This window comes from Cavia porcellus, unplaced genomic scaffold, assembly GCF_034190915.1.
Source record: "Cavia porcellus strain 051 isolate PalLab524CR breed Dunkin Hartley unplaced genomic scaffold, mCavPor4.1 scaffold_11, whole genome shotgun sequence".
In the NCBI taxonomy this organism is placed as follows: Eukaryota; Metazoa; Chordata; class Mammalia; order Rodentia; family Caviidae; genus Cavia; species Cavia porcellus.
In genome coordinates, this window is record NW_026947494.1 from 64,141,962 (window position 1) to 64,168,297 (window position 26,336).

Below are 26,336 nucleotides of genomic sequence, written 5' to 3' on the forward strand. Positions count from 1 at the left end.
CTATAAAGGAAGGCTCATCAGAATCATGGCAGAGTTCTTGACACAAACCATCAAGTCAAGAGCCTGGAGCGAAATACTCCAAGCCCTGAAAGAAAATAACCTCCAACCCAGATTGATACACCCTGCTAAACTGTCTCTAGAAATTAATGGAGAAACAAGATGCTTCCAAGACAAAGAGGAACTTAAAAGTTCCTAACCACCAATCCAGCTCTACAGAGAATACTGCAAGGCATTCTAGAGAGAAAGAAAAGTACTAGGATTCCAGGAATAGTGGCAGAAAAGTCTCAATGAATGGAGCAGAAAACAGAATGAAGAAGATAAGCAGACAATTGATGATAAAAAAAAAGAGCATAACAGAAATGAGGCAGAGAAGGTTGGTTATAATCTCTAATGTAGATGGCCTTGATAGAATACTTTTTTTAAAAAAACACACGTGGAGTAGATCAGGAGGGAGGGTCCACCAAGATGCTATGTATAGGAAATATAATTAACATGAAAAAGAGTACATGGACTGAAAATCATATATGAGAAAACAATGCTCTATGTGACAGAACCAGAGAGTACTAGGGGCAGCTAGACTAGTATTTGTGGATAGGTTGGAAAGACAGGCTTTAATAGGTAAAGGAATACAATCAGAGATCAAGTCCAGGAGAGAGAAGGTTCAGAATCACTTAGATAAATAAAGGTTGCCCCCCCCCCCAATTTAAAACCAAGGGTCTTAATCAGACCCAAAAATGCACAGTGTACCCTGGGGAAGTAAAAGGGGAGGGAGAGACTTAAAAAAGATGGCAGAAGATATTGTTAATAATGTATCAGGATTTAAAACCCACATTACTCACACCACTCTGCTTAGATACATTTTATTCCTTTTTTGATAGATTTGATTCTGTTCCAGTTGTCTACTTGCATTAGATTTGAGGGCACAGACAGCTATCCCCAAAACATCAGGATATAGCACAGTAATCATCTTTAATTTCATATTATCTAAGTCTAGAGCCCAGTATGACTTATACTGTTTTATCATGGCTAATCTTAGTTAAATCTGGTTTGTTTGATTGCTGTTTGGTATCAACAGATTTTATTCAAAACTGATATAATTGATTGTATCAAGTCTGAGAGTATAGGCAACTACAACTGAAGATGACAGGACTCTACGATACACATTCTGGTTTGATAACTGTCTGCTTTTGATGTTTTATACTGTATATAAAGTTCTAGTTTTTGTTAATACTGTTAGGTACTGATATATTCAATTATACTGTGTCTCATGATGTAGCCAATTCTATTGAAGATAACAAGAGATAACACAGGAACTATGGTAGAACTCCTGTTACAATGGTCTTATATGTCTTTTTCATTTCATGTGTTTATAGGAATATGTTTTGTTTTGTCTTGCTTTGTTTTGTTTCTCCCTCTAACATAGAAAGGATAGAAATACATGTTAAGACTCATGCATGTGTAGAATCTATAAACAGTTTATGAGAACTGATCTTATGATACATGATGAAATGAAGAGATACTTTGAAGAAAAAAGAGACACTAAAGTACCCAGTGCCGATCCTGGAATGTCATAATATGAAACCCAGCAATAGTATTATTCTTTGTTCAGAGTGATATTAGCCTGCTTGAGTTTGTTCAATCTCAACATAATTGAAGATATGGATAACTGCATGTATGTTTAAGTGTATAGGATTGATAACCATATTTCTAAGTTTTTGTTGGATAGTTGAACAGAACTGGTTGCAGTCTTACTGTGTGAATCCCCACTTTACGTACTCCACTTTAGTGTCTTGAATAACTGTTTGTAAGAGGACAATCTGTAATCATCAGTTAGTGATTTCTTACTGTTTATTTTTTGCTTTGAAAGTATGTATTATTTCTACCCATTTTTTCTTTTGTTTAGTCTTTCTTTAAATAAAATTTAAAAAAATAACAACACCGTATTACCCAGTGCTCATCCTGGAGTATCATGATGTAAAATCCAGCAATACTATTATTCTGTGTTCAGAATGACTTTAACCTGCTTTAGTTTAATCCCACCATAAATGAAGATATGGATAACTGCATGTATGTTTAAGTGTACAGGATTCACAACCATATTACTAAGTTTTTATTGGATAGTTGAACAGAACTGTTTGCAGTCTCACTGTTTGAATTCCCACTTTATATGTTCCACTTTTGTATCTTAAACAACTGTTTGTAAAAGGACAGTATGTAAACATCAACTAGTGATTTCTTACTGTTTATTTTTTCTCTGAATGTCTGTATTATTTCTACCCATTTTCTGTTTTGTTTAGTCTTTAAATAAAATTTTAAAAATTGAAAATGAAAAAATATATATAATATTAAGTTACATAGCTCTGAAATCCTTAATTCTGAGAAAAGGAAAATCAGTGAGAATTAATCAGAGATTTCATATAAAGTGGGTTTTATATAACAATAATAAGCAATATTTGTTGAGCTCTTATTTTGTTTTATGTGTTGCTCATTTCAGAAATAGCAAAGGTAAGTAATTTGCTAGAATCACTCAGCTGGAAAGAGTTGGAGCCCGGATTACAACCAGGTGTCCATAATGTTCTCTCACCACAAAGAGAAGGATCTGGACAGAGTGAATTGAAGGCAGTCTAAGCAAGATGCAAAGTATGAACCCAAAATGAAGGGATAAAAGTACATCCCATTATTAGTTTTGAGTTATTTTTCCCAAATCTGCAATACTTATACCATTTATACAAAACATTTTGAGTCTATGGAGAATTGACCATTTTTAACATTTTGTATGTTTGTCAGCGGCATATCAGGGAACACATCTATCATCATAGTTAAAATTCTAATATTTCTATCTGATAGCATCAGACCATCAGTGCCATTCTACAAGATGTAGAAGAAAACCAAGAAAAGTTATTAGAGTTTGAAATAAGAAACCCTAAGGATGCAGGTAAGTGTGTTTTCATGCTCAAGAGTCAAGTATGATTGTTTCAGGCATTGAGGGTCATTGCTACCTCATTCTTAAAGTACGTGTCTATTTTAATGTTCTCACTGGCTGAAACAGTGGTCTCTTTTTATTTGAGAATATTTAAGGCATGACTAATTCTCAAAAGTCCGTGATACACACCAGTAGTTGTTCAGTTGTTAACAAAGATCTATATTCAAGATGATATGAATCATTTTTAGAGATATTCAGGACTGTGATCAAGGTAAGTAACTACAGGAGGTATATTTAGATGAAGACATGACCGAAAGTGTACCATATCACTAAAGATTATGTTGCTCCTTGGTTCTTTAGCTTTAATCAGCTATTGCAACCTCTAAAAACAGATCAGAATTTCATTGTGTAGTGGCAACATGGGCAGAGAAGATCCTCCTGCTTTTTAGATGAACACATATACTAGCTGACCATATAGGTCATGATTAACCTAGGCTCCCAGAACTTAGTAGGGCAGAACAATTAGAATTTAGGTGGGCTGCTTTTTCTTGGTGTAATTTTTTTACCTATAGTATGCCTTAAGGCATTTCCTTAGAATTATGTAATCAAGTAAGCTTTTATTTAGGTTTGGAAAAGTGAGTAGGTAGTAATTGCTTTTCAAAATTCAGCTGTAGAGTTGTGTGGCCAAATGTAAAATAAGCTTTCCTTGAATTAACTGACTTGTTATTACCATCTTCATAGAACAATACATTGAAAAGATGTTGGAGATAAAAGAGATTTTGGATAATGTGCTTGCCAAACAGAAAGCAGAAAGGGATGATTTGGCTAAAAAATACAGGTGAGTGAAGATGGAATAACTGAGTTTCTGTAGTGAATTCTTTTCCAGTTACAGTGCTGCAATAGTTGAGATTTTAGTGCCCCACTGGGCATTGTTGGGAAGTAGGGAGAACTCTGAGATGGGGCCTAGTGAAGTCTTCCAGTTGCTGAGGAAAGCCCTCAAAAGGGTTTTGGGACATTGGCTCCTCCTTTTTCATCTCTTCTTTCATGGCTTGACCTTGAAACAAACAGTAGCTTTGCTCTACTACTTGCTCCCACTATAATATTCTGCCTCATCACAGGCCCAAAACATTGGAGTCAATTGACCATGAACTAAAGCCTCTAAAACCAGTAGCCAAAATAAACCTTTTCTGTTTATAAGTTGGTTATCTACGGTATTTATTACAGTAAAAGAATGATGAATAACAGTTAGACCTAGGATTTTTTAAAGATACAAACATTGCTTAGGACCAAACAGTGACATTTTATGGTGGTCTCATCAGTTACATCCATGGGAAATTGTACTTTTCAGAAAGATATTTTTCTGCTTCATTACTTACATATTCATAAAAGAATGTTTTAATATCTGAAAAAGTTGGGCTAGGGATATAGCTCAGTGGCACACAAATGGCCTAGAAGTTGGTTTGTGTGTGTGTGTATACTTTCAATATTTCAGGGTCCTTATTATGGTTTCATCCTGATAATACTGCATTAGTTATATGCCTCTTCTCATGATTTTTTGGAAAAAAATGTTCTGTGTATGTTTTTTATTTGAGAATTTTTTATTAGTTTCCATAGACTTAGTTACATATGTACTCTTATTATTTTCACATTTAATTTTTCTATTTTCTTTATGTTGTCTGATAATCACTTAACATCTAATAAAGCTGTTTTCTGAAATTATTTGAAAATCACTTTCAATTTGTATTCCTAAGTCCATTGTCTTTTGTCTTCATTTTGCCTTTTCAACAGTGAGTAAATATCTTAAGTTTCTTTTTGTTTCCTAAATTGTTTTTCTGGCACCATCAAGCAGGTGAGCTTTTATGAGCTGCAGATGGGTAATTGACCAGAGAATATTTTCTAGGGATATTAGAGAAGCTAGTTTGATTTTTCCTTTAGTGTCCTATGGTGAACAATCTACTGAAATCTTGGAAAGTTTTTCATCAGTTGGGGTTGGAATTTGTAAATTCTTACTAATGTTGTTTTAAGACTCCAAATCTTGGTATGAGTAATCTAAAGAGAGCATCTTTGTTTTTTGTCTTAACTCTTTGTTTCACATAGATTTAAGTGTGATATTATCACTGGTTTTACTCTTTTATCCAGCTTTTTGCATTTTATGCTACCAGCTATTTGCTAATTTAATTTCTTCTTTCTTTTTCTCTCTTTCTGTGTGTGTAATTTTGACACATAATTTTTTGGCAGTTTAGTGCCAACAACTCTGAACTTTAATAGGAAAGGCAAAATAACTATTCTGTTGCTTTATTTTAAAACACCAGCTTTTAAAGAATGATGTAGAGATCCCTGGTGGATCTTTGATTTCAAGTAATATGTGAAATCAAAATTGTCTTTATAGTAATACCAAGGTATTATTTGCTCATGAGTATACAGTGGAATTTTCCATGGACTACCTGATGACCAATGTAATGTATACTTACATACTCTTGTATTTTATAGATTTTTCAGTTTCAATTTCTAAAACAGTAAATATTGATAATTATAATCTATATAAACAAAAATCTTTTGGGTTCCTCAATAAGTTTTTAATAGTGTAAATAGATACTGAGGCCAAAAAATTTGAGAACCATTGGAAACAAAGTCTCCTATACTGCAGTTCGGAGTGAGCTTGACCCACAGAGTCAGGAAGATGTGATGATCTGTTTTCTCTGGACCTCTAAGCGTCTGCATATAAGTTCAAAGTGCAATTACAGTAATGACTTTAAAAACTAATATTTCTTGTTTTAAAGATGGCGGCTTGATAGGGAGGCTGGATTGAGAGCCTCTGCAGGGAAGGCAGCTCAGATGCTAGAATTGGACAGCGTGGAGATGACCAGACGATTAGAGGATGATTTTTATTAAGCCAGGAGAAAACCAAAGGGAAAAATAAAAGTAGGAAGAGGAAGGAAAAGCTCAGGTGGAGGGCTGCAGCCTAAGGAATTCACTGAGACCCGTTCCACGCTGTGCTGGGCGGGCCCTGGAGTTGGACGATCCAAAGTCATGCTGAAGCTGCAGCTGCCGATAACAGGAGTCGATGAGTACCTGGGCCCTTGACGGGAAGACAAGGCACAATCTAAAGTGGAGCCAAGGGGGAGAGCTTTATTGGCTCTCAGTGAGTACTGGAAATTGGGTTCTGGGGCCCCACACTGGAGGAGGCCACAGAGAGGACCATGCGCCTGGGTGCCAAAGCCGAGCACCGCGCCGTACAGTTTTCTGAAGAGATAGGATGCTGATCTAGACATAGAAAAACCACATCAAGCTAAAATCTACCTCTGCGAAGGAAGGAAAAACATGAGTGTAGGGCTGGAGCCCTGTGCGCTCACTGAGACCAGTGTGTGCTGTGCTGGGAGCGCCGTAGAATCATGCAATTCAAGGTGGAGCTGAAGCCACAGCTGGCGATAACGGAAATTGTTGAGTCCTGAATCCTTGGCAGGAGGACGTGGCGCTGCGTGGAGTCAAGAGGAGAAGCTGCGTTGATTCTTGGTGAGTCCTGGGGTTTGGGTCCCGTGGCTGCTGTCGCTGGCTGGAGGACATTTTTGAGTTGGGCAGAGCCCAGCACCAAGGTGGTATCAGTCGGCTGCCCCTGGCGCAGAGAGGATAGGTGGCCTCTGCTGGGGCTAAGCTAGCCTCTGGTTGGGCCCAATAGCCAAGGACTAAAAGGTCATGACTCAGTGATGTCCACAAGGTACAACATAAGTCCCTGAAGGAAATTGTGGGTCGACTGGCTTAGAGGCTAGAGGCTAGCCTGTACCATCCCTGTGTCCTTGCTTGTACCTCAAATAACAGCAAATTGGAGAGGACAGCAAAACCCCAGTTAGCAAGCTTTGGAAAGACCCTAAGCAATACCCAGAGGGCCAGAGACCCTGAAGACACACCTGTCTGAAAGAAATCAGCAACATGACAGGAGATAGAAATTTTTAAAAAACCCTCCAGCCGCTGACCCTGGGAAAATAAGCCCAGGAGAGGTAAATAGAGAAGAGAACCAGTGCAGTAATCATGCAATATTAAACACAGCATCAGTGGACATAAAGAAATACCTTCGTGACCTCATAGACGAATTTAAAGCTGTACTTCTGATCCAAGTGAGGCAAGATATAAAAAGATTAATTAGAGAAATGATAAGCCCCTCCCAAGAGAACACAAATGGAAGAACAGAGGGACTCAGAAAAGAAAGAGAAACCCTTCATGAAGAATGTAGAATACATGAAATCTAGAATACATGAAACAGATCCAAAGAGATTATCAGGAAACTCAAAACTCCATTGAAAGCTGGCAAAATGCCTTGACAGAAACTAAAGTTAGCCTTTCGAAACTTGAAGAGACATTTATGATGTGTGATCATGAAAGAAAAGATCTCTTAAAAATAACAAGGAACCAGGAAGAAACAATTCAAATGCTAGAAGATGACAAGAGGATTTATAAATTAAGAATAAAAAACATAAACGAAGAAGCAGGAATAACTAAGTGTGCTACAAAGGAGTAACTAAGTGAACTACAAAGAATATTTACAGATATAATTAAGGAAAACTTCCTAAGCATAGGAAAAAGAAATGATATCCAGATACATGAGGCATATAGAACTCCAGCCACCTATAACCAAAACAGATCTACACCCAGACATATAATAATCAAGATACCAGAAATCCACCACAAGAACAGAATATTAAAAGCAGTTAGAGAAAAGAAGCAGATCACCTAAAAAGGATAAATCATCAAAATAATGACAGGCGTATCAACACAAACTCTCAAATCGAGAAGAGCCTGGGAGGAAATAATCAAGCCCTGCAACTTCCAACCAAGGCTGATGTACCTGTCAAAACTCTCTCTCAAAATTAATGGAGAAACAAGATATTTCCAAGACAAGGAGGAACTGTGGGAGTTCATGGCCACCAACCCAACCCTACAAAAAATACTGAAGGACATTCCAAAGAGAGAGAGAGGAAAAAATACCAAGATTCCAGCAACAGTGGCAGAGAGGCCTCAATGAATGGGGCATACAGTGGAATGAAGGATAAAGTAGACAAATAATAGCAAAAGAATAGCAGAGATGAGGCAGAGACGGTAAGCTATAATTTTTAATATAGATAGCCTTGATACACTAACAAAAAAGAAACACAGACAGAGTACATTAGGAGACAGGATCCATCAAGAGGCTCTGAATAGGAAATACACTCAACCTGAAAGAGGGTTAATAAACTGAAAGTCAAAGATGAGAAAACAATGCTATATGTGACAGAAAACCAGAAAAGGCAGATAGGTTGGAAAGTTATGACACATGTGCAGTGTAGAACTACGCAGCTGGAAGGAAGGAAAACCTTTGTGGCTTTGGTAAGTAAAGGAGTACAGGTCAAGATTAAGCTCAGGGGTAAAAAGGTTCAGCAACACTCAAGATAACAGGTTGACCCCCTAGTATTAAAAAGTATAGGAGCTAGTGGGACCCAAAATATACAAAGCATTGTATACAAATATACAAAATATACAAAGCATCCTGAGAAGGGGAAAAGTGAGGAATTGCCTAAAAAAGGAAGGCAGAGGACATTGTTATAAGTGTATCAGAATTTAAAAGCCACAAATAATCTTATCGCTCTGTTTAGTTAGATTATATTTTGTTCCGGTCTGTCAACTCATATGAGATTTGAGGGCATAGACAGCTAACCCAAAAATAACATAGTAACTATCCTTAATTTCTTATTAACTTAAACTGAAACCCTGTATTACTTACATTGTCTTACTATGACTGATCTTATTTGAAGCTGGTTTGTTAAACCACTATTTTGCCTTGACTGATTTTATTCAAATTTGGTATACTTGATAGTATCAAGTCTTAAGAGTAGAGACAACTACTCTGAAGATGACAAGATGTAAAAGATATCCATTCCGGTTTTGATTATTAACTGCTTTCAAATCCTACAGTATCTTCCAAGTTGTGTCTTTAATAAAATAGCTATGTAATGTTATGTTCAATTATGTTATGCCTGATGATGTGGACAATTCTATTGAAAATAACAAGAGAAAGCATAGTAACTACTGTATATCACCTAATATTGTGGTCCTATATGTCTTTTTCATTTCATATTTTTCTAGGAATTTATTTTGTTGTCTTGTTTTGATCTGTTTTTCCCTATAATACAGAAAAGATAGATATACAAGTAGAGAGTCACACATGAAAAGAATTTCTAAACTATTAACAGATTATATAATACACGATGTAATGAATGGATGCTCTGAAGAAGAAGAGACACTAAGAAACCCAGTGCTAATTCTGTAGTGTTATGATATGAAATCTAGCAACACTATCATTCACTGTTAAGAGTGATATTAGTCTAGTCTCTTATGTTCAATTTCAGCACACGTAAAGATAATGACAGCTTCTATAAAGAGACTGAGAAACATTATGGTAGACATTATTGATTTCCCCAAAATCAGGTCTTGAAAACCTAAAAAGCCTTCATCATCCTGTAATGATCTGATTAGTTCTATAATATCCAGTACATATTCAGTGTATGTGAAGATGGGGACAACTATTTGGAAGAAAACTAGCAATAAGATCTCCAGTGGACTTGCTTAGAAATCTGTGTTTCTTTAAATTGTTTCCTTATGAACTGTTTTGTTCTGTTTTGACATGTTTAATCTTACCCTCTTTAAAATAAAAATTAAGTGTATAGGAATGATAACCATATTACTTTTTGTTGAATCACAAAGCAGAACTGTTTGCAATGTCATTATTTGAATATCACTTTGTATGCTTTAATTTTGTAACTTGAACAACTATTTCTAAGATGACAATATGTAACTTATCAAATAGTGATTTCTTACTGTTTATTTTTCTGAAATTCTGTATTTCTACCCTTTTTTGTTTTTTTTCTCTTTAAATTAAAAAAAAACTAGTATTTCTCAAGTCTAATTGAGGTATGATTGTTGATAAAAGTCTTGTTCCTCTCTAGCTAAGGAAACCTAAGTAGAACTACTCCCAAAATGTACTTGCTAATACACCATTCCACTTATAAAAACACCCAAACATAATGAATGAGGGTATTCCTCAGTCACAAATTTCTTTGTACCTTTCACCAAAGATAGTAACAATCTAGACAGACAACCCAAGTTTTATTTCTCTTTTATGTTTGACTCAAAACTGATAAATGAAATGAATATAAATGAAATGAAATGAAATATCCTAAAAAACAGTACTCACTTTAAATAAAGGAGTTAGTTTCTTTCTTTCTTTCTTCCTGTCTTTCTGTCTTTTTCTTTTTATGTCAGTGACAGAACTCATGACTTTGTGCTTGCCAAAGAGGCACTTGTGCTGCTGAGCTAAATCCCTGGCTCTAAAGGTCGGTTTCCTCTCTGAAGTTACATACATTGTGAAGGTAGACTTTTATGTACTTCAAGCTGCTTAAAATTCAAAGAGTATCTTTAACATCTAAATAACTGCTAAAAAGTTTTCTACCATATTTATATTTTTCCTCTTTCTGTTTCTCCTGTAGGGTGTCCATAGAGTCATTTAAGCATGGAGTCCTGAGAGAACAACTGGCCAATTTGGCCACAAGACAGAGGAGACTTTTGGTTGCAGCAAAAAAACAGAAAAATATAAGCCTGAAAATTCAGAATTACAAGAATGTCACATCCTTGTCTATTCCTCATTTAAGGAAGTTACCATCCAGTTTAGACACCTCCAGTGACAAGGACAGCCAGGAGCTTTCCAGTCTGGAAAATTTAGTGAAGCCCCAATTAAGTCCATGTTCTTCTGTCAACCTTGATTGTGAAAGTGTACAAGGAACACTGTTATCTCCAGAGTCTTGGGATGATAGCCAAAATGCTAGCATCTGTCTAAATTCCAAGGCAGTGAGAAGGAAAGAATTTTCTGGAAATGAGATGAATTCAAAACAAAATGAAAATGATTGTACCTTGAATGGCTTATCAAAATCCAGATATTCAGATAGCACTGAGATTAAATTATCATCGCAGCATGTTACATTCATTGCTCAAGCAGAATACTCACAAAAAGAAAATGATCCTCCAGAAACTGTAGCCAAAAATCATGAATTTTGTGGTCCTTCTGCCACAGGCACATTAAATATTTCTGAATGCTCAAGTATCCTTTCCCAAAATGATACCCCTCTATCAACTGTTATTTCACACCAAGACCTTTCCCATTGTGATTCAAAAAGAGGAAACAAAACAGCTGGTGGGGCCTCAGAGTCTCTGCCACATCAAAGCAGTGCTGTCTTAGGCACTGATACTGGACATCCCATAAAACCGTGTCTTAAAAAAACAGCATCCACCATTTCATGTGCAAATGACAGGCAGATCTCTTCTTCCTCTGAGTCTGGTCATCAGCATTCTATGAAAAAGCCTTTAAGTTTCAGCACAACTCCTAAAAAGAAATTAATGCATATAAAAGATTTGATATTACTAGGAAGAATTAAACCAGGAAATGATGTTTTGGAATTCAGAACACAGGTATTTGTTTTTTTAATCTAAAATCATGCAAGTTTTTTGTAAGTAAATGTTGCTGTCACATTGTGTAGGTATTTACAGGTTTGCTTGGGCTTCTTGAGTGGAAGAACAGAACTACTGTATTTTTAGCAAGTGAAATCATGCTTATGAAATTGTCCTGATATAGTTTAGTCACAAGTACCTTTGGATTCTCAGGCACAAATAGTCAGTTATATTACTACAAAAATGATTTTAAAAAATGAACAGTGTACTGCTAAAGCATCACCTAAAGGTAGAAGTATAAATGCATCTTTTGTAGAAGCACAATTTAGAACCAAAGAGTGAGTTGGAGTTTAGGTAATGTGACTCAATTAAAAACACTACCATTTATTCATAAAAGTGAAAGAAGAAAAAAGATTCTGTTAGATATGTTAGATAGTTCAGTGGTGTAGCACCTGCCTGGCAGGCGTCCTGAGTTCAATTCCCAGTACTCCCTGCCCCATGCTTCCTGTCCTCTTCCATCACATTCACTTTTGGAAGAGGAATTTAGAGTGCTAAAGACTGCAGAGTCCTTGAATCCCTCTTTGGTTATGGATCAGTCTAACAGAAATGGGTCCAGGCAAACCAGAATTTAATTTGAATGATCCCTGTTTCCAGCACTTCTCACTTCTGGATAACAAAGCATTTTCTAGTCAGTAAGTTTTACTTGTAAGTTAATATAGCAACGTAATTTTAAAGGTGCGAATCACAGTTTTATGACCAAATTAATGACTTGATCTCAGATCTCTCAGTATTCTAGTTTGCTCATTTGTTGGCCAACTTATTGCTAAGTAGTACTAAGATTAGCCAGGGCACCTCAAATTTTAGTAGATTAGTTATATTAACTCAAATACTGAAAATTTTTACTTGTCTGGATCAGCCATACATAATTTTAGTAGAGTTTTTCATATTTAAACTGTTTTTCTTTCTTTAATAGCTTTATTGAGCTATAGCTGGCATGTTAAAACATGGTATATATTTAAAGTGTGCCATTTGGGAAGTTATGACGTGCAGACATCTATGAAGTCATGACCAAAAACAAGATTATAAACTATCCTTTAGTCCCAAAATGTCCCTTGTATGCCTCCTTTACTCCCCTCCTTTCCCTTACCAGTTCCTAGTTAAATACTGGTCTGCTTTGTGCATCTATGTACTAGATTTCATTGCTAAGAATTCTAGATAATTGGAGTTATACATTATATACTCATTTTATCTGACTTTTTCTCTGAATTTAATTATTTGAGATTCTTCTTGTAGGTATCAATAGTTTATTCCTCTCTTTATTCTTGGGTAGTATTACATGGTTTATCAGTTCACCTGTCATAGACACTTAGGTTGTTTCTAGTTGTTGCCTATTACATATAATACTTCTATGAATTTTGGTGCATAGCTTGTGGTATACCAAATGTGGTGTAACATAGGTTTTCTTTTTTCCTGGATAAATAGCTTGGAATAAAGTTAATAAATCATTATCATTTAACTTTTTAAGAAGAAAATGCTAAAGTTATTTGTAAATATTTTTACATTTTCACCAGTTGTATATAAGAGGTATAGTTCTATATCATCGTGAATGCCTAGTACTATCAGTCTTTCAATTTTAATTAACAGTCTTTCATGCTAATATGTAGTGTAAATGTGAGTATTGTATATAATGGGATAGGTATATATGTGTAATAGGTTATCATTGTGGGTTTAATTTGCATGTCCATAATGATTAATGATGCTGAACAGCTACATTATTTACTGTGCATATTTATTCTTTTGGTGAAGCATCTCTTCAAATTTGTTACCTATTTTCTAGTTGTGGCTTAGTGTGTTTTGAGATATACATGCATACAAGCATGTATGCAAATATCCATCTATCTAGCATGACTTCTCAGTGCCTTAAAATTGTCTCTTTAAACTTTTTCATGTTTAATAGATTTACTGAGAGGTTTTAAAAATGTTTTATTAGTACATGTTTGCGGTACATTCTTTGTGTGAAGTTGGTACATGTATATAACACGTCTCAGTTTGTCTTTGCATCTCTTTTCACTCCTTTCATGTTCCTCCATCTTTTGATCCTCTTCCCATTCAAGAAATATTTCTCTCTCTCTTTGCTTCCTATTGTCTGTCTTTTATTTTGCTCTGTATTTGTAGTTTTGGTTTCTCATATTGGAAAAACCATGTAATATTTAAACATGCATATCTGATTTATTTCACTTAATATTATGGTATCAGTGTGCATCCATTTTCCTGCAAATAACTCAACGTTATCCTTCTTTATGGCAGATAGTACTCCATTATGTGTAAATGCCACATTTTTTTCATTCATTCATTTGTTCATGGACTTATAGTCCACTTCTAATGATTTAACTATTATGAATTGAGCTCCTATAAATGTAGAAATCCATATACTGCTGTAGTATGATGTCTTGCTTTTTAAATTTTTCATTAGTATGTGTTTGCAGTAGATGCATTTTGCCATCCTTTTGGTAAGTAGAAGCATGGACATAATATAGCTTCTTTTTTTCAGTCCCCTTCCCATTCTCTCCTCATTACCTGCTTGTCTAATTTCCCTTCCCCCTTCTCATTCTTTGATATTATTAACCTTTGTTCATGTTTATGACATATAATGTTTACATTCTTTGAGATCATTAGGCTCCTATATATGGCTTGTCTTTATACTACTTATTTGTCCTTAATTCTACTTATTTGTCCTTTCATTCTCCCTCACCTCTCATCCTTGGTCTCGTGGACCCTTTCCCATTTATAAGAGATCCATCCCTTTGTCCCCTTCTATCTTATATTGTTCTCTTTATTTGTAATTTGCCTTACTGAAATGAGAGATACTTTAAGCTTGTATGTCTAGTTTATTTTGCTCATCTTTATATTTTCCAGGTGCATCTATTTTTTTACAAATATCTCAAATTTATCCTTCTTTATAACTGAATAGTATTCTATTATATACAGATACTGCATTTTCTTTATCCATTCACCTGTTGCTGGTTATACAGAGTGCTTCTAGAATGAAGCTATTAATTGTGTTGCTATTAAACTTTGGTTGGGGCTGGGGATTTAGCTCAGCGGCATAATCACCTGCCTTGCAAGCAGGCAATCATGAGTTCGATCCCTGGTACCAATAAAAAAAAAAAAAAACTGGTATACATGTGGCAATGTGGTGTGATGTCTTTAACTCCTTGGGGAGAATATCTAGAGAGGAAATAGCTTGGTCATATGGAATTTCTAACGTTAGTCCTTGAAGAAATTTCTGTACTAATTTCCATTCATAATGGTTATACTAGTTTGCAGTCCCATCAACAATGTAGGAGCATTTCTTGTTCACCACAGCCATGCCAGCATTTGTTGTTATTTGATGTCTTGATGGTTATTATTTCTGCAGTAAGATGGAATCTTAGTGTTGTTTTAATTTGCATTTCTCTAATGGCCAGACATACTGAACTTTTTTCATATATTTGTTGAACACTTACAATTCTTCCTCTGTGAAGTATCTGTTCATTTATCTTGTTTATTTTTGACTGGGTCTTTAAACAGTATAATTTTTTGAATTATTTATATTCCAGATATTAGTCCTATGAGTAGTAGCTGGAAAATTCTTCCTATTCTGCAAGTTATGTCTTCATTCTACTAATTGGTTCTTTTGCTGTGCAGAAGCTTTTCAGTCTGGCACAATCTCATTTGTTGATTCTTTGCTGTTACTTCTTGTGCACTTGAGAGTTTATATAGAAAATTCTTTCCTACACCTATCGCTTCAAGTATTTTACCTATTTTATCTTCCAGGATGTTTTATGTTTAGATATTTAATCTATTTTTAATTTAGTATATGCAAGAGGTAAGGGTCTATTTTCATTCTTCTGTGAACAGATATCCAATTTTCCCAACACCACTTGTTGAATAGGCCATCTTTCCTGCAACTACATAAATTTTTTGTCCCTTTACCAAAGATCAAATAGTTGAATTTTTTCTAGGGATGTTTTGTCTGTCCTCTTCCACTGATCTATGTGTATTTTTGATCCAGTAACATGCCATTTTTGTCACCATCACTTTGTAGGATAGCTTGAAGTCATATATTGTAAGGCCTCCTACTTTTCTCTTATTACCCAAAATTGTAAACTTCTTTCACTTCCTTCCTTAATTCCTAGATACTTCATTTTTCTTGAAGCCACTGTGAATGGTATTGCTTCCATAATTTCCTTCACGTTGAATTCATTATTGGTGTATTTAAATTCTAGCTATTTTGTATGTTGATTATGTATCCTGCTAAAATTATGAATGTGGATACTCTAAGAGACTTTTGGTAAAATTCTTTGGGTCTTCTATGTAGAGTATCATATAATCTGCACATAATGCCAGTTCGAGTTCTTCCTTTCGTATATGTATCACTTTTATTCTTTCTCTTGCCGAATTCCTCTGGCTAATGTTTCAATTACCATGTTGAATAGAAGAAATAATGGTGGACATCTTTATCTTATTCCTGATCTTAGGAAAGATCATTTTAATGTTCCCCCATAGAAGCTAGCTGTTGGTTTGTCATAAATAACCTTTAGCAAATTCAGGTATAATCTGTCTAAACCTGTTTCCTTCAGGGGTTTTATTGTGACAGGCTGCTGGATTTTGTCAAAAGCCTTTTCTGCATCTATTGATACAATCTTACGATTTTGATGTTGTTTCTGTTTGTGTGATGTATTAAATTTCTTGTTTTTTTTTTTTTTAACTGCAAATCAAATTCAGGACCTTGCACTTGCCAGGCAGGTGCTGTGCCACTGAGCTATTTCCCCAGCCCCTACATTGCTTGACTTATATATTTTGAATCATCCTTGTATCTCTGGGATAAGACCCACTTAGTTATTATGTATGATCTTTTAGATGATATGCTGCATTCTATTTGCTAATATCTTGAGTATTTTTCATCTATTTTTATTAATGAGATTGGCCCATTGATTTCTTTTTCATTTGGATCTGTGTTCAGTTTTGAAATCAGGGTGATGCTAATACTTCCATAAATGAATTTGGGAGTGCTCCATTACTTTCAGTTGCTGTGAAGAATTTGAGAAGTATTGATGATATAACATCCTTAAAGATTTTGTAGAATTCAGCAGTCAATCCATCAGGTCCTGAGTTTTTTTTAGTTGGTAGATTGTTTATTATTTTGTCAGTTTCATTGCTTGCTACTGGATTGTTAAGTGTATCATGTTTTCTTGGGTTAGCTTTGGTAATTTTTAGGAGTCCAAGAATGTGTCCATTTCTTCAAAATTTGCTAATTTTTTGGAATATAATTTTTCAAAATAGTTACTATCTTCTGAATTTCGATAATGTCTGTTGTAAGTTTACCTTTTTTATTTCTAATTGCATAGTGTACCAAGGTTTTGGTGCTTTCAACAGTCATTGGCATTAACTTCCAGAAATTTTTAAATTTCTTCTTTGATTTCTTCTGTAATCCACTGGTTGTTTAGGCATAAGTTGTTAATTTTCCAGGAGCCTCTCCATTTTCTCTGATTTCTTCTGTTATTGATTTCTATTTTCTGCATATCATTTCTTTTAACATTTTCAAGAAGATACTTAGAAGGGTCATATTTGAGTCAAATGGAATTTCTACTTTTAGTTTTTTGATAACTATCCATACTGATTTTCATGCTGGTTATACTAGTTTACATTCACACTAATAACCCAGAAGTGCTCCTTTTTCCCCATAGCCTTGCCAGCATTTGTGATTATTTGATTTCTTCATGATAGCCATTCTTCCTCGGATAGGATGGAATCTCAGTGTTGTTTTAATTTGCATTTCTCTAATAGCCAGCAATGTTGAGCATTTCTTTATGTTTTTATTGGGCATTTGTACTTCTGTGAAGTATCTGTTTATTTCACTTACCCATTTTTTGATTGGTTCTTTTTGGAGAGTAATTTTTTGAGTTCTTATATATTCTAGATATTAGTCCCCTGTGGAATCAGTGGCAGTATTTTTCCCCATTCAGTAATTTGTCTTTTCATTCTGTTGGGTGTTTCCTTCATTATGCAGAAATTTTTAACTTGATATGACCCCATTTGTTGATTCTTGGTACTATTTGATGTACAGCCAGAGTTATTTCCAGAAATTATTTGCCCATGCCTATAACTTGAAGTTATACTTACTTTATCTTATTGCAGGTTAAGATTTTGTGTTCCAATATTTAGTTCTTTGATTTTAGTTTGGTGAGAAATACGTGGCTAAATTCAGTCTTTGACATGTGGATAACCAGTTTTCCAAACACCATTTATAAGAGGCTATATTTTCTCCAGAGTATGTTTTTGGTCCCTTTATCAAAGATCAATACTTTAACACGCTTGGGCTTGTTTCTATATCCACTACTATGTTACATTGATCCTCAGGTCTGTTTTTGTGCAAGTACCATGCTGTTCTTTTGTTTTCTTTTTGTTGTTTATTTGGTTTGGGTTTTTTTTTTTTTTTTAACTTTTTGAGAAAAGGTCTCACTATACAATGCAGGCTGGCCTTAAGCTCGCTTCATAACCCAGGCTACTCTCAAACACTCAATGACTCTCCTGCCTCAGCCTCCCAAGTGATGGCATTATAGGTGTGTGCCACCATGCCCAGCCTTACCATGCTGTTTTTGCCCCAGTTTACAATATAACTTCATGTTCAAGATTGTGGAGTCTCCCTCTTTGCTTTTGTTATCCAGGGTTGGTTTTGCTATTCGGGGTCTCTTTTGGTTCCATATGAATTTTAGACTTGTTTTCTCCATTTCTGTGAAGAAGGCTGGTAGTATCTTGATTGTAACTTTGTGTCAATTTTGGATATGCGGCCATTTTGACTGTACTGGTTCTGTGGAATAATGGGATATCTTCCCCTTTTATGATGTCTTTGATTTTCTTTTTCAGAGTGCTGTAGTTTTCATTATAGAGGTCTTCCACTTCCCTAGTTACATTAATTCCTAAGTACAATAAAACCTTGATTTGCAAGAATAATTTGTTCCACTTGTAATCTAAAGCACTTATATATCAAAAGGGAGAGAGGACAACCAGTTGTGATCATGTGACATTGATCATAACATACTGCTTGTATTGCAAGACATCACTCATTTATCAATTTTAAATTTCTTAGAAATGTTTGCTTGTCTTGTAGAACATTCACAGACCATGCCACTCACAATTGAAATTTGGCTGTATTTAACATTTCTTGGTGCTATCATGAATGGTAGTGTTTTCCTGATTTATTTATCAATAGGTTCATTATTGGTATGCAGGACACTTTTGCGTTTTGTGTTGATTTTATATCATGCTACATTACTGAATTTAGTTATTCTAAGAGTCTTTTGGTGGATTTTGAGGGGTCTTCTAATAGAAGGATCATGTCATTTGCTAGCAGTGATAATTCAACTTCTTCCTTCTGAATACATAACCCTTTTGTTTCTTTTTCTTGCCTAATTGCTCTTGCTAATGTTCTGATTACTATGTTGAACAGGAGTTGTAACAGTAGATATCCTTGTCTTGTTCCTGATTCCTTGATTATAAGGAAAGCTTTCAGTTTTTCCTCATAAATACTTTGTATCAAGTTGGTATAAGCTCCTTCAGTATCTATTTTATTAAATTTTTTATCATGAAAGGATGTTGAATTTTATCAAAGGCTTTTTCATTTATTGAGATGATCATGGGATTTTTGTCTTTGCTTCTGTTTTTGTTATGTATAATATTTATTGATTTATGTGTAGACTCTTCTTTGCATCCCTAGACTGAAGCCTATTTGGTCTTGATGTGCAGTCTTTTTGCTGATTTATTGTATTCTGTTTGCCAGTATTTTATTGAGGATTTTCTCATCTATATTCATTGAAGAGATTGGTTTATTGTTTTCTTTTTTGGGCTGGCATTCCTGGTCCGTCACTATACTTGCATTTACGTTTATCTGATTTTATGTCCAGTAGTATTTATTTTATGAAATTATGTGTGTGGTTGTTCAGTGCATATATATTAGTAATTGTTACCTCTTCCTGTTCAGTGTTTCCCTTAGCCAATATGTTGTGACCATCTTTGCCTTTTTTGATCAGTTTTGACTGGATGACCACTTTATCTGAATGTAGGAGACCCAGAGACCCTTTTTCTCAGATTCTCATTCCATGGATTATTGTTTTCCATCCTCTATTTTTAGTCTATGAATTTCTTTTTGGGTTAAATGTATTTCTTTTATGTAACATTGCATTGGATTTTGTTCCTTGATACATTTTGTCACTGTCTTTTGATTGGCAATTCAAGACCATTTACATTGACAGTAAGTATGGGTGGGTATGGACTTCCTCTGCCATTGCCTTACCTTCCTGTTGCTCATTCCTTATCTTTCCTTTCTGCCACACTGCTTAAGCTTCCCGGTCTATTCAGTCTGTTAGACCTTTTGTCATTGTTAGTTTGTCTCTTTCTGAAATACCTTTGAGAATTTTTTGAAGTGTTGGGCATGAATTTCATTAGGTACTCTTTACCATGAAAATATCCTATTTCTCCATTAATTTTGAAAGGTAATTTTTCAGAATGTATCAACCTGGATTGGAAAATTTTTCTTTCAGGGTTTGAAACTGTTGACTCCAAACTGTGTGACCCATTAAGATTTGTGTTGAGTTTTTTAGATTTACCTTTAATAACAAGTTAATTGTTTTTCTCCAACCACTTTTAAGATTCTGTTCTTTTATTACACTTGCAATATGATGACTATAATGTATTATGGAGAGATTTTTTTCTGATCATGGCTATTTGAGGCTCTATACACCTCATTTAAATTCTTCTTACCTTTATTTGAAAGGTTTTTATTTTTATATCAGTAGGCAGGTTTTTTATGCCATTTGTGCTGTTTTCTGATTTTTCACTACTTCCAGTAAATCTTTTTTGCATCATCTAGGAGCTATTAGATCCATTTTTCATGTTCTCTTGTTCTTTTTAAGGTTCTCCTCATTAATTAGGTATCAACTACAGCCCTGTCTTGTAATCCTGACATTAATCTGAATTTATAGTTAGATCCTTTTTATGAACACTAATTGTTTTTTACACTGTTCATGTTTTGAATCATTTTGTTTAGCTGTGCTAGCTATTTATTTATTTATCTATTGTGAAAAAAACACCTCAAAAAACACTTTAATACCAGGCAATGTCAGGGGTCAGACTTTGGGTACAGTGCTCTGCATTCACACAGGACACTAAGAAGGCCCCCAAAGCTGGGCTTAACTTAAGGGACTGAGCCAAATAGAAGAGGGGTCTTGATGTGCAGAGCAGGGATAGACCTGGGGAAAAGGTGCTACTTCTTGACAAAGGAGATCTTCATTGCATTGTTCTGGGTGATCTTAAAGCCCTGCAGAATATCACTAGCAGCCCTTGCCAGCATCTAATTATTGTCAAACTTCACGAAGGCGATACCATGCCACCCAGGTTCCAGGGAGAGCTTCTTTCAGCCAGGAAAGTGGTTGAAGGGCATAGACAAATTGAGCTTATTGGTCTCCTCTGGCAGGTTGGTGAGGAACAGGATGTGATTTGGTGGATTCACCTAGAGAGGATAGGCAGGAAGCATCTGTCTTTTCATAAGCTGCTTTAGGGCATGGCCATAGGGGGAGTCTGCCCTGGTTCAAGGCCTGGAGACAGAATCATACCAGGAAGCAACACGTTTTGTGGTAGGCCCGGCATGTGATACATGATATGGGGGTCTGAGTTATTGGTGGCATGCCTGGGACAAGGTCCTGGACAGGTCCCACCACAGGGGCTACCACCCCACCCTGCACAGCCTTCTTGGCAATTGTGTCTCCTGGCTCTTGGGCTGTTCCACAAAAGTAACCTTCATCTTGGCAGTTATATCTGAGTCAGTCTTGGCATACTGGGTGTGCATGGGCTTGTCATAGAAGGGGAAACCCAGGGCATTGGTGGCACTGATAAAAATGATGAAGGCCTGAACTCTCATCTTCAAGACAACAGGATATCCAGTATCTGGCCAAACTGGGAGAAGATAGTGTACAGGGTGTCTTCAGCTCATCTTTCTTGATCTCATTAAGGTTGTTGATATAAGTAGTGTAGTAGGGACAGGTCTTGGGAACTGTTTTGGTAGGACAACAGGGCTGCAGGTTCAGCAAGGAGTGCCCACCAAACTCTTCAGACCAGACCACCTAGGTTTTTATTAATGTCTTCTGCAGACTCATTGATCATTTTGTTTGGCCCATTACCTTTTATTTCTGTCTTCTATGAGTTTTTTCCAAATACCTTATTATCTGCTTTTTATCTCCTTTGATATCACTTCAAATAATTTGACTGTGTGACTTGTGGTTTCTTCCCCTTTGAGTCTCCATCAATCTGCTTTGGGGAATTGGAAATGTGAGGAGGTATGTATGTATATATTTATTTATTTATTTTCACTTCCCATGTCTCTTTTTTTAATTTGTCAGTTTGTTTGTTTTTTGTTGAGACTTCCAGTTTCCCAGTTGACTGTAGTGGAAAGCTTTGTTTCTTCTATGGAATCATCTTTTGCTGATGTCTGTTTTTCAGTGGTATTTTCTGGGCATGTCTGTTTGCTTTGCCTCTGTTCCAGGATGTGACCACCTCCATTTACTTGGTATGGGAGGTTGCAGCATATTTGCCCAGTACTCCAAGGATTTCATTGAGGATTTTCTCATCTATATTCATTGAAGAGATTGATCTATTGTTTTCATTTTTTTTGGTTGGCGTTCTTTGTCACTCACTATATTTGCATTGATGTTTATCTGATTTTATGTCCAGTACTATTTATTTTATGACAATAGCACAGTATTGTTAATAACTCCAAACTAGATATTAGCATCCCAAGAAAAACAAGTAACAGCATGACTATACCAACTTGACTGTAGTATTAAAATCAGCATCAAATTGTAACCTATAGTAAATATCTATTAAATGGAACTTTACCTGTTCTAATGATAAAATAGTATTGAACAACAGTCATATAAACTTAACTAGCTACCTAGAGGTTCATAAAGTTTAGTAATTATACTATAAAGATAGAGGATATGGGAACCAGGGAATGAAAATTGTAAAACTTGAAAAAATAATCAGTGGGATATGAGGAGAGGAAAGTGAGGTAGGGGAACTCTAGTGATGCATAAAAAGAAATTAGTAGTATTAGAAAACAAATACAGGAAAGAGCAGATTCAAAAAGAAGACAAAAGAACAAAATATAGCCTGTAAAAGAATGATAGGCCATTCATGGACTGTGGGGAGAGAGAACAAGGCCACACCAGTAAACATGCTCAGTCTGGGAACCAGCACCATGCACAGGCCACCGCTGAACCAGAAACAGCCAGACCCATTCACAGTCAGTACCATTCACAGACTGAGAGTAGAAAAGACATGGTCATACCAGCAAACAAGCCCAGTCTAGGTACCAGCACCATGCACAGGCTGCCACCAAACTGGGAACAGCCAAACCTCAGCCCTTTCTAGTGCACAGGCTAGCAAACAAGAAGTACCAATTACCCCACCCCAGATAAGTGACCGGCTTATCCAGAGAAACACAGGCTATAATGATAGCTATGGAGGTGAAATGCAATTGGATGCACTGCTTTGGTGTTTCACTAACACTGCAGGTCTAGGGCCAGTGGTCTGATCATAGGTTCAGAGGATAGCAGTGCGGAGTGTGGCATCTAGGGGGGAATCTCCTTCTGAAGCCATTGTTGATTCACTATGGTCTTGTTATGAAGTTGTATATCATTTCCATTGTTTTGTTGGGTTGGGTTTTATTTTCTTTTGTTTGATTGTGTCAAATCTGATGACAGGAGCAGCTATTTCAAAGATAGCAAAATACAGTATGGTAGCAGTTTTGAATATGGGTTTGTTTTGAAATCCTTTATTATATTCATTGTTTGTTTTTATTGTTTCTATTCCATTCTATTCTGTTTGATCTTTACTATGTTGGAAGTTACCTGCAACTGTTTTGAAGACCTCAAAAGGCATTATGATAACTATTGTTAATTTCATAATGTTTTGAACTCCTGTATCTCTTAACACTGGTATGTTGTGATTTGTTTTATTCTGTTTTATCCTCTTTAAAATAAAAAAGAATGATAATAAGCAAGAGAAAAACGTTGAAAGGGAAAAAGAGAAAATATTAAAGAAATAAAAGTCAAACAAAGGGATAAAAAAACACAACCCCCTACCCAAAGAAAACCCAATGAACTAACGAGAAAATAATAAAATATGAAAATTGAAGAAGAGTTTAGTCAAAGAAAACATTCTTCTGTCTTTGGATGAGTGATTTCTTTCCAAGATCTGCAGTCTTGGGTTCCAGCCAGTCAAAACATTTTTCTCCTAGCTTAAGGGCCCTCTGTGTTTTTGAGGTCCCCTCCCTGCAGCAGAGGCTCCTATATCCATTCCCCTCAGACTGTGATTACTGTCCAAGTTAGGGTGTGTCCTTGCTGCCCTTGGTAGTTGGGAAGCATGATATTCCCTCAGTTCTTTGCTTAAGTAGGCCTTGGGGCAGGGCTTCCCATGGACTGTCATATTTCATGGCAGCACTCATGGGGTCTGATTGCTCCTTTCTGTCTAAGTGTATTATCTTTATCCAGTATCAGGTTGGTTGGTTAGTCCATGCCTCTGTTGTCCTGTGCCATCGAAAGCAAAATATAGAGGCAGTTTAGGTGGTCATGCCCTTAGGAATGCCACGTTGTCAGTGTGGGCCTGTTTGCTTATGTTAGGGAGGCCTCATATGCAACATTATCTTTTAAAAAACAGAAGCCTATCATTTTGATACAGTTTATATTTTTATAGGTTATACTTTTCATGTCATATAATTATTTGACTCAAAGTGACAGATTTTCTCTGAGTTTTAAAGTGTTTGGTTTACATTTAGGGATATAATTCATTTTTAATTAATTTTTATATATAGTATAAAGTAAAATCCTTTTTCATCTTTTTGAATTTGGATATTTGGGTGCTCCAACAGTATGTGTTGAAAAAGTATTCTCTCTTTTGAATTGCCTGTGTACTTTTGTCAAAAATCAGTAGATTCCCTATTCTGTTTTACTCATCTATTTGTCTACTTGTCAGTACTAAACTATCCTGATTATTGTAGCAATGTAATAAATCCTGAATTCCGGCAGTATTAGTCTTCGAATTGTTTTTCAAAAGTATTTTGGCTAGTCTAGGTTCTCTGTGATTCCATATGAATGAGTCTGTCAATTTCTACCCAAAAAAGGCTGTTACTATTTTAATTGGTGTTTCATTAAGTCTGTGGGTTCTTTCAGAGGAAATGACATCTTAGCAATATTAAATTGTTCGATCCATGAATGTGGTATGTCTTTAAATATTTAGATCTTCTTTGATTTGTCTAAGCAGTGTGGGAGTCAGTTTTTAGTTCTCTTATACCTTCTGTTAAGTTTATCCTGAAGTATTTCATTTATTTGATGATGTTGTAAGTGATACAGACCTTAAATTTTTAATTTTTAGAGTTTTATTGCTAATGTATAGGACTTGATTTTTGCTTGTTGAGCTCTAGTCGTCCAACCTTGCTAAACTTCCTACTTGTAGTAAATTTTTAGAAATTCCATTAAATTTTCTATATGAATTATATCTAATGAATGGATATATTTTCAATTCTTTCATTATTTTTTGAAGAGAATAAAACCAAATGAAATAAAACAGAATAGAGTCAATCAAAACAATACAATAAACATGGTACATGACTTCAGAACAAGATAAAAGGAGATCAGTAATGGCTACCATAATACCTCTTGTTATCTTCAAAATAACTGCCAATACCATCAGACATAATATACTCAAACAAAATAGTACAGAATAAAACCAATAAAAACAGTGAAAGCAATACAAAAACTTTAAAGCAATAGTAAAACAATAGCAACTACTGTAATATCTCTTGTTATGTTCAAAGTAGTTGTCTATATCATCAGGCATAATGCAATCAAACAAAACAATACAATAAAATCAATCAAAACAATGAAAGCAGTAGCAGGCTTCAAAACAAGATAATAGGAAATGAATAATGACTACTGTATTTTGTTATCTTTGAAATAACCGTCCATGCCGTCAAATATAATAAAATTAGACAAAGCAAAACAGAATAAACAGAACAATGAAAACAATACAGATTCAAATCACAATAATACATTAACAATGGCCACTGCCTTCCCTTTTTAGATACTTCCTCCCCTTTCACTTTCACAATATATATTGTGCATTTTGGATCCCACTAACTTGTTTAGTTTTTTTTGTACTAGGGAGAGAACATGATACTCACCCATGTGACTCAACCATTTCATCCATGAGCATGATTTAAGTTGTATCCATTTACCTACAAGAGCCTCAAGGTTATGTTTCTTTATAGCTGAAGAACTTTCTATTATATAAACATGCCGTACCTTTGTTGTCCACTCTGCGGCTGATGGGCAGGCTATCCCCACTTCTTTCTGGTTCCCTGTCACATAGAGTATTATTCTCTCTCCTTTGACTTTAAGTCTATGAACCAACCCCTCTTTTGAGTTAAATATGTTTCTCATATACCGCGTATTGATGGATCCTGTCTCCTGATATACTCTGCTTGTGTTTCTTTTTATTGGTGAATTGAGGCCATGTATATTAATGGTTATAGTGAACACGCACTGGCTCATCTTTGCCTTGCTATTTTCAAAGTAGGCAGCGGTCGCCACTGGCTGCCTACTTTTCCCCTCCATTCAATTGCTTGCCTTGCTTGGCTGATCAACCTCTGTCGCCATTCCTGGAATCATCATTTTTATCTCTCTCTAGAACGTCCTTCAGTAGGGTTGGCTTGACGTCATAAATTCCTTCAGTTGTTCTTTGTCATGGAAGTATCTTGTTTCTCCATTAATTTTGAAAGATAATATTGCAGGATACATCAATCTGGGTTGGAAGTTGTTTTCTTTCAGGACTTGAAATACTTCCCTCCAAT

At 35.5% G+C, this 26,336-nt stretch overlaps 1 protein-coding gene and 1 pseudogene across 1 annotated transcript in view; one reads left to right on the plus strand and one right to left on the minus strand.

Annotated features, from left to right (window-relative positions):
* Ankrd31 (ankyrin repeat domain 31) overlaps positions 1-26,336 on the plus strand; it is a 241,722-nt gene that overhangs the window by 186,676 nt on the left and 28,710 nt on the right. Inside the window, exons 19-21 of the mRNA XM_063258367.1 lie at positions 2,848-2,935; positions 3,665-3,761; positions 10,438-11,413. Of these exons, the coding sequence (XP_063114437.1) occupies positions 2,848-2,935; positions 3,665-3,761; positions 10,438-11,413 (1,161 nt within the window). The remainder of the gene's footprint in view (positions 1-2,847; positions 2,936-3,664; positions 3,762-10,437; positions 11,414-26,336) is intronic.
* On the minus strand, positions 20,697-25,452 carry LOC134478178 (U1 small nuclear ribonucleoprotein A-like; annotated as a pseudogene).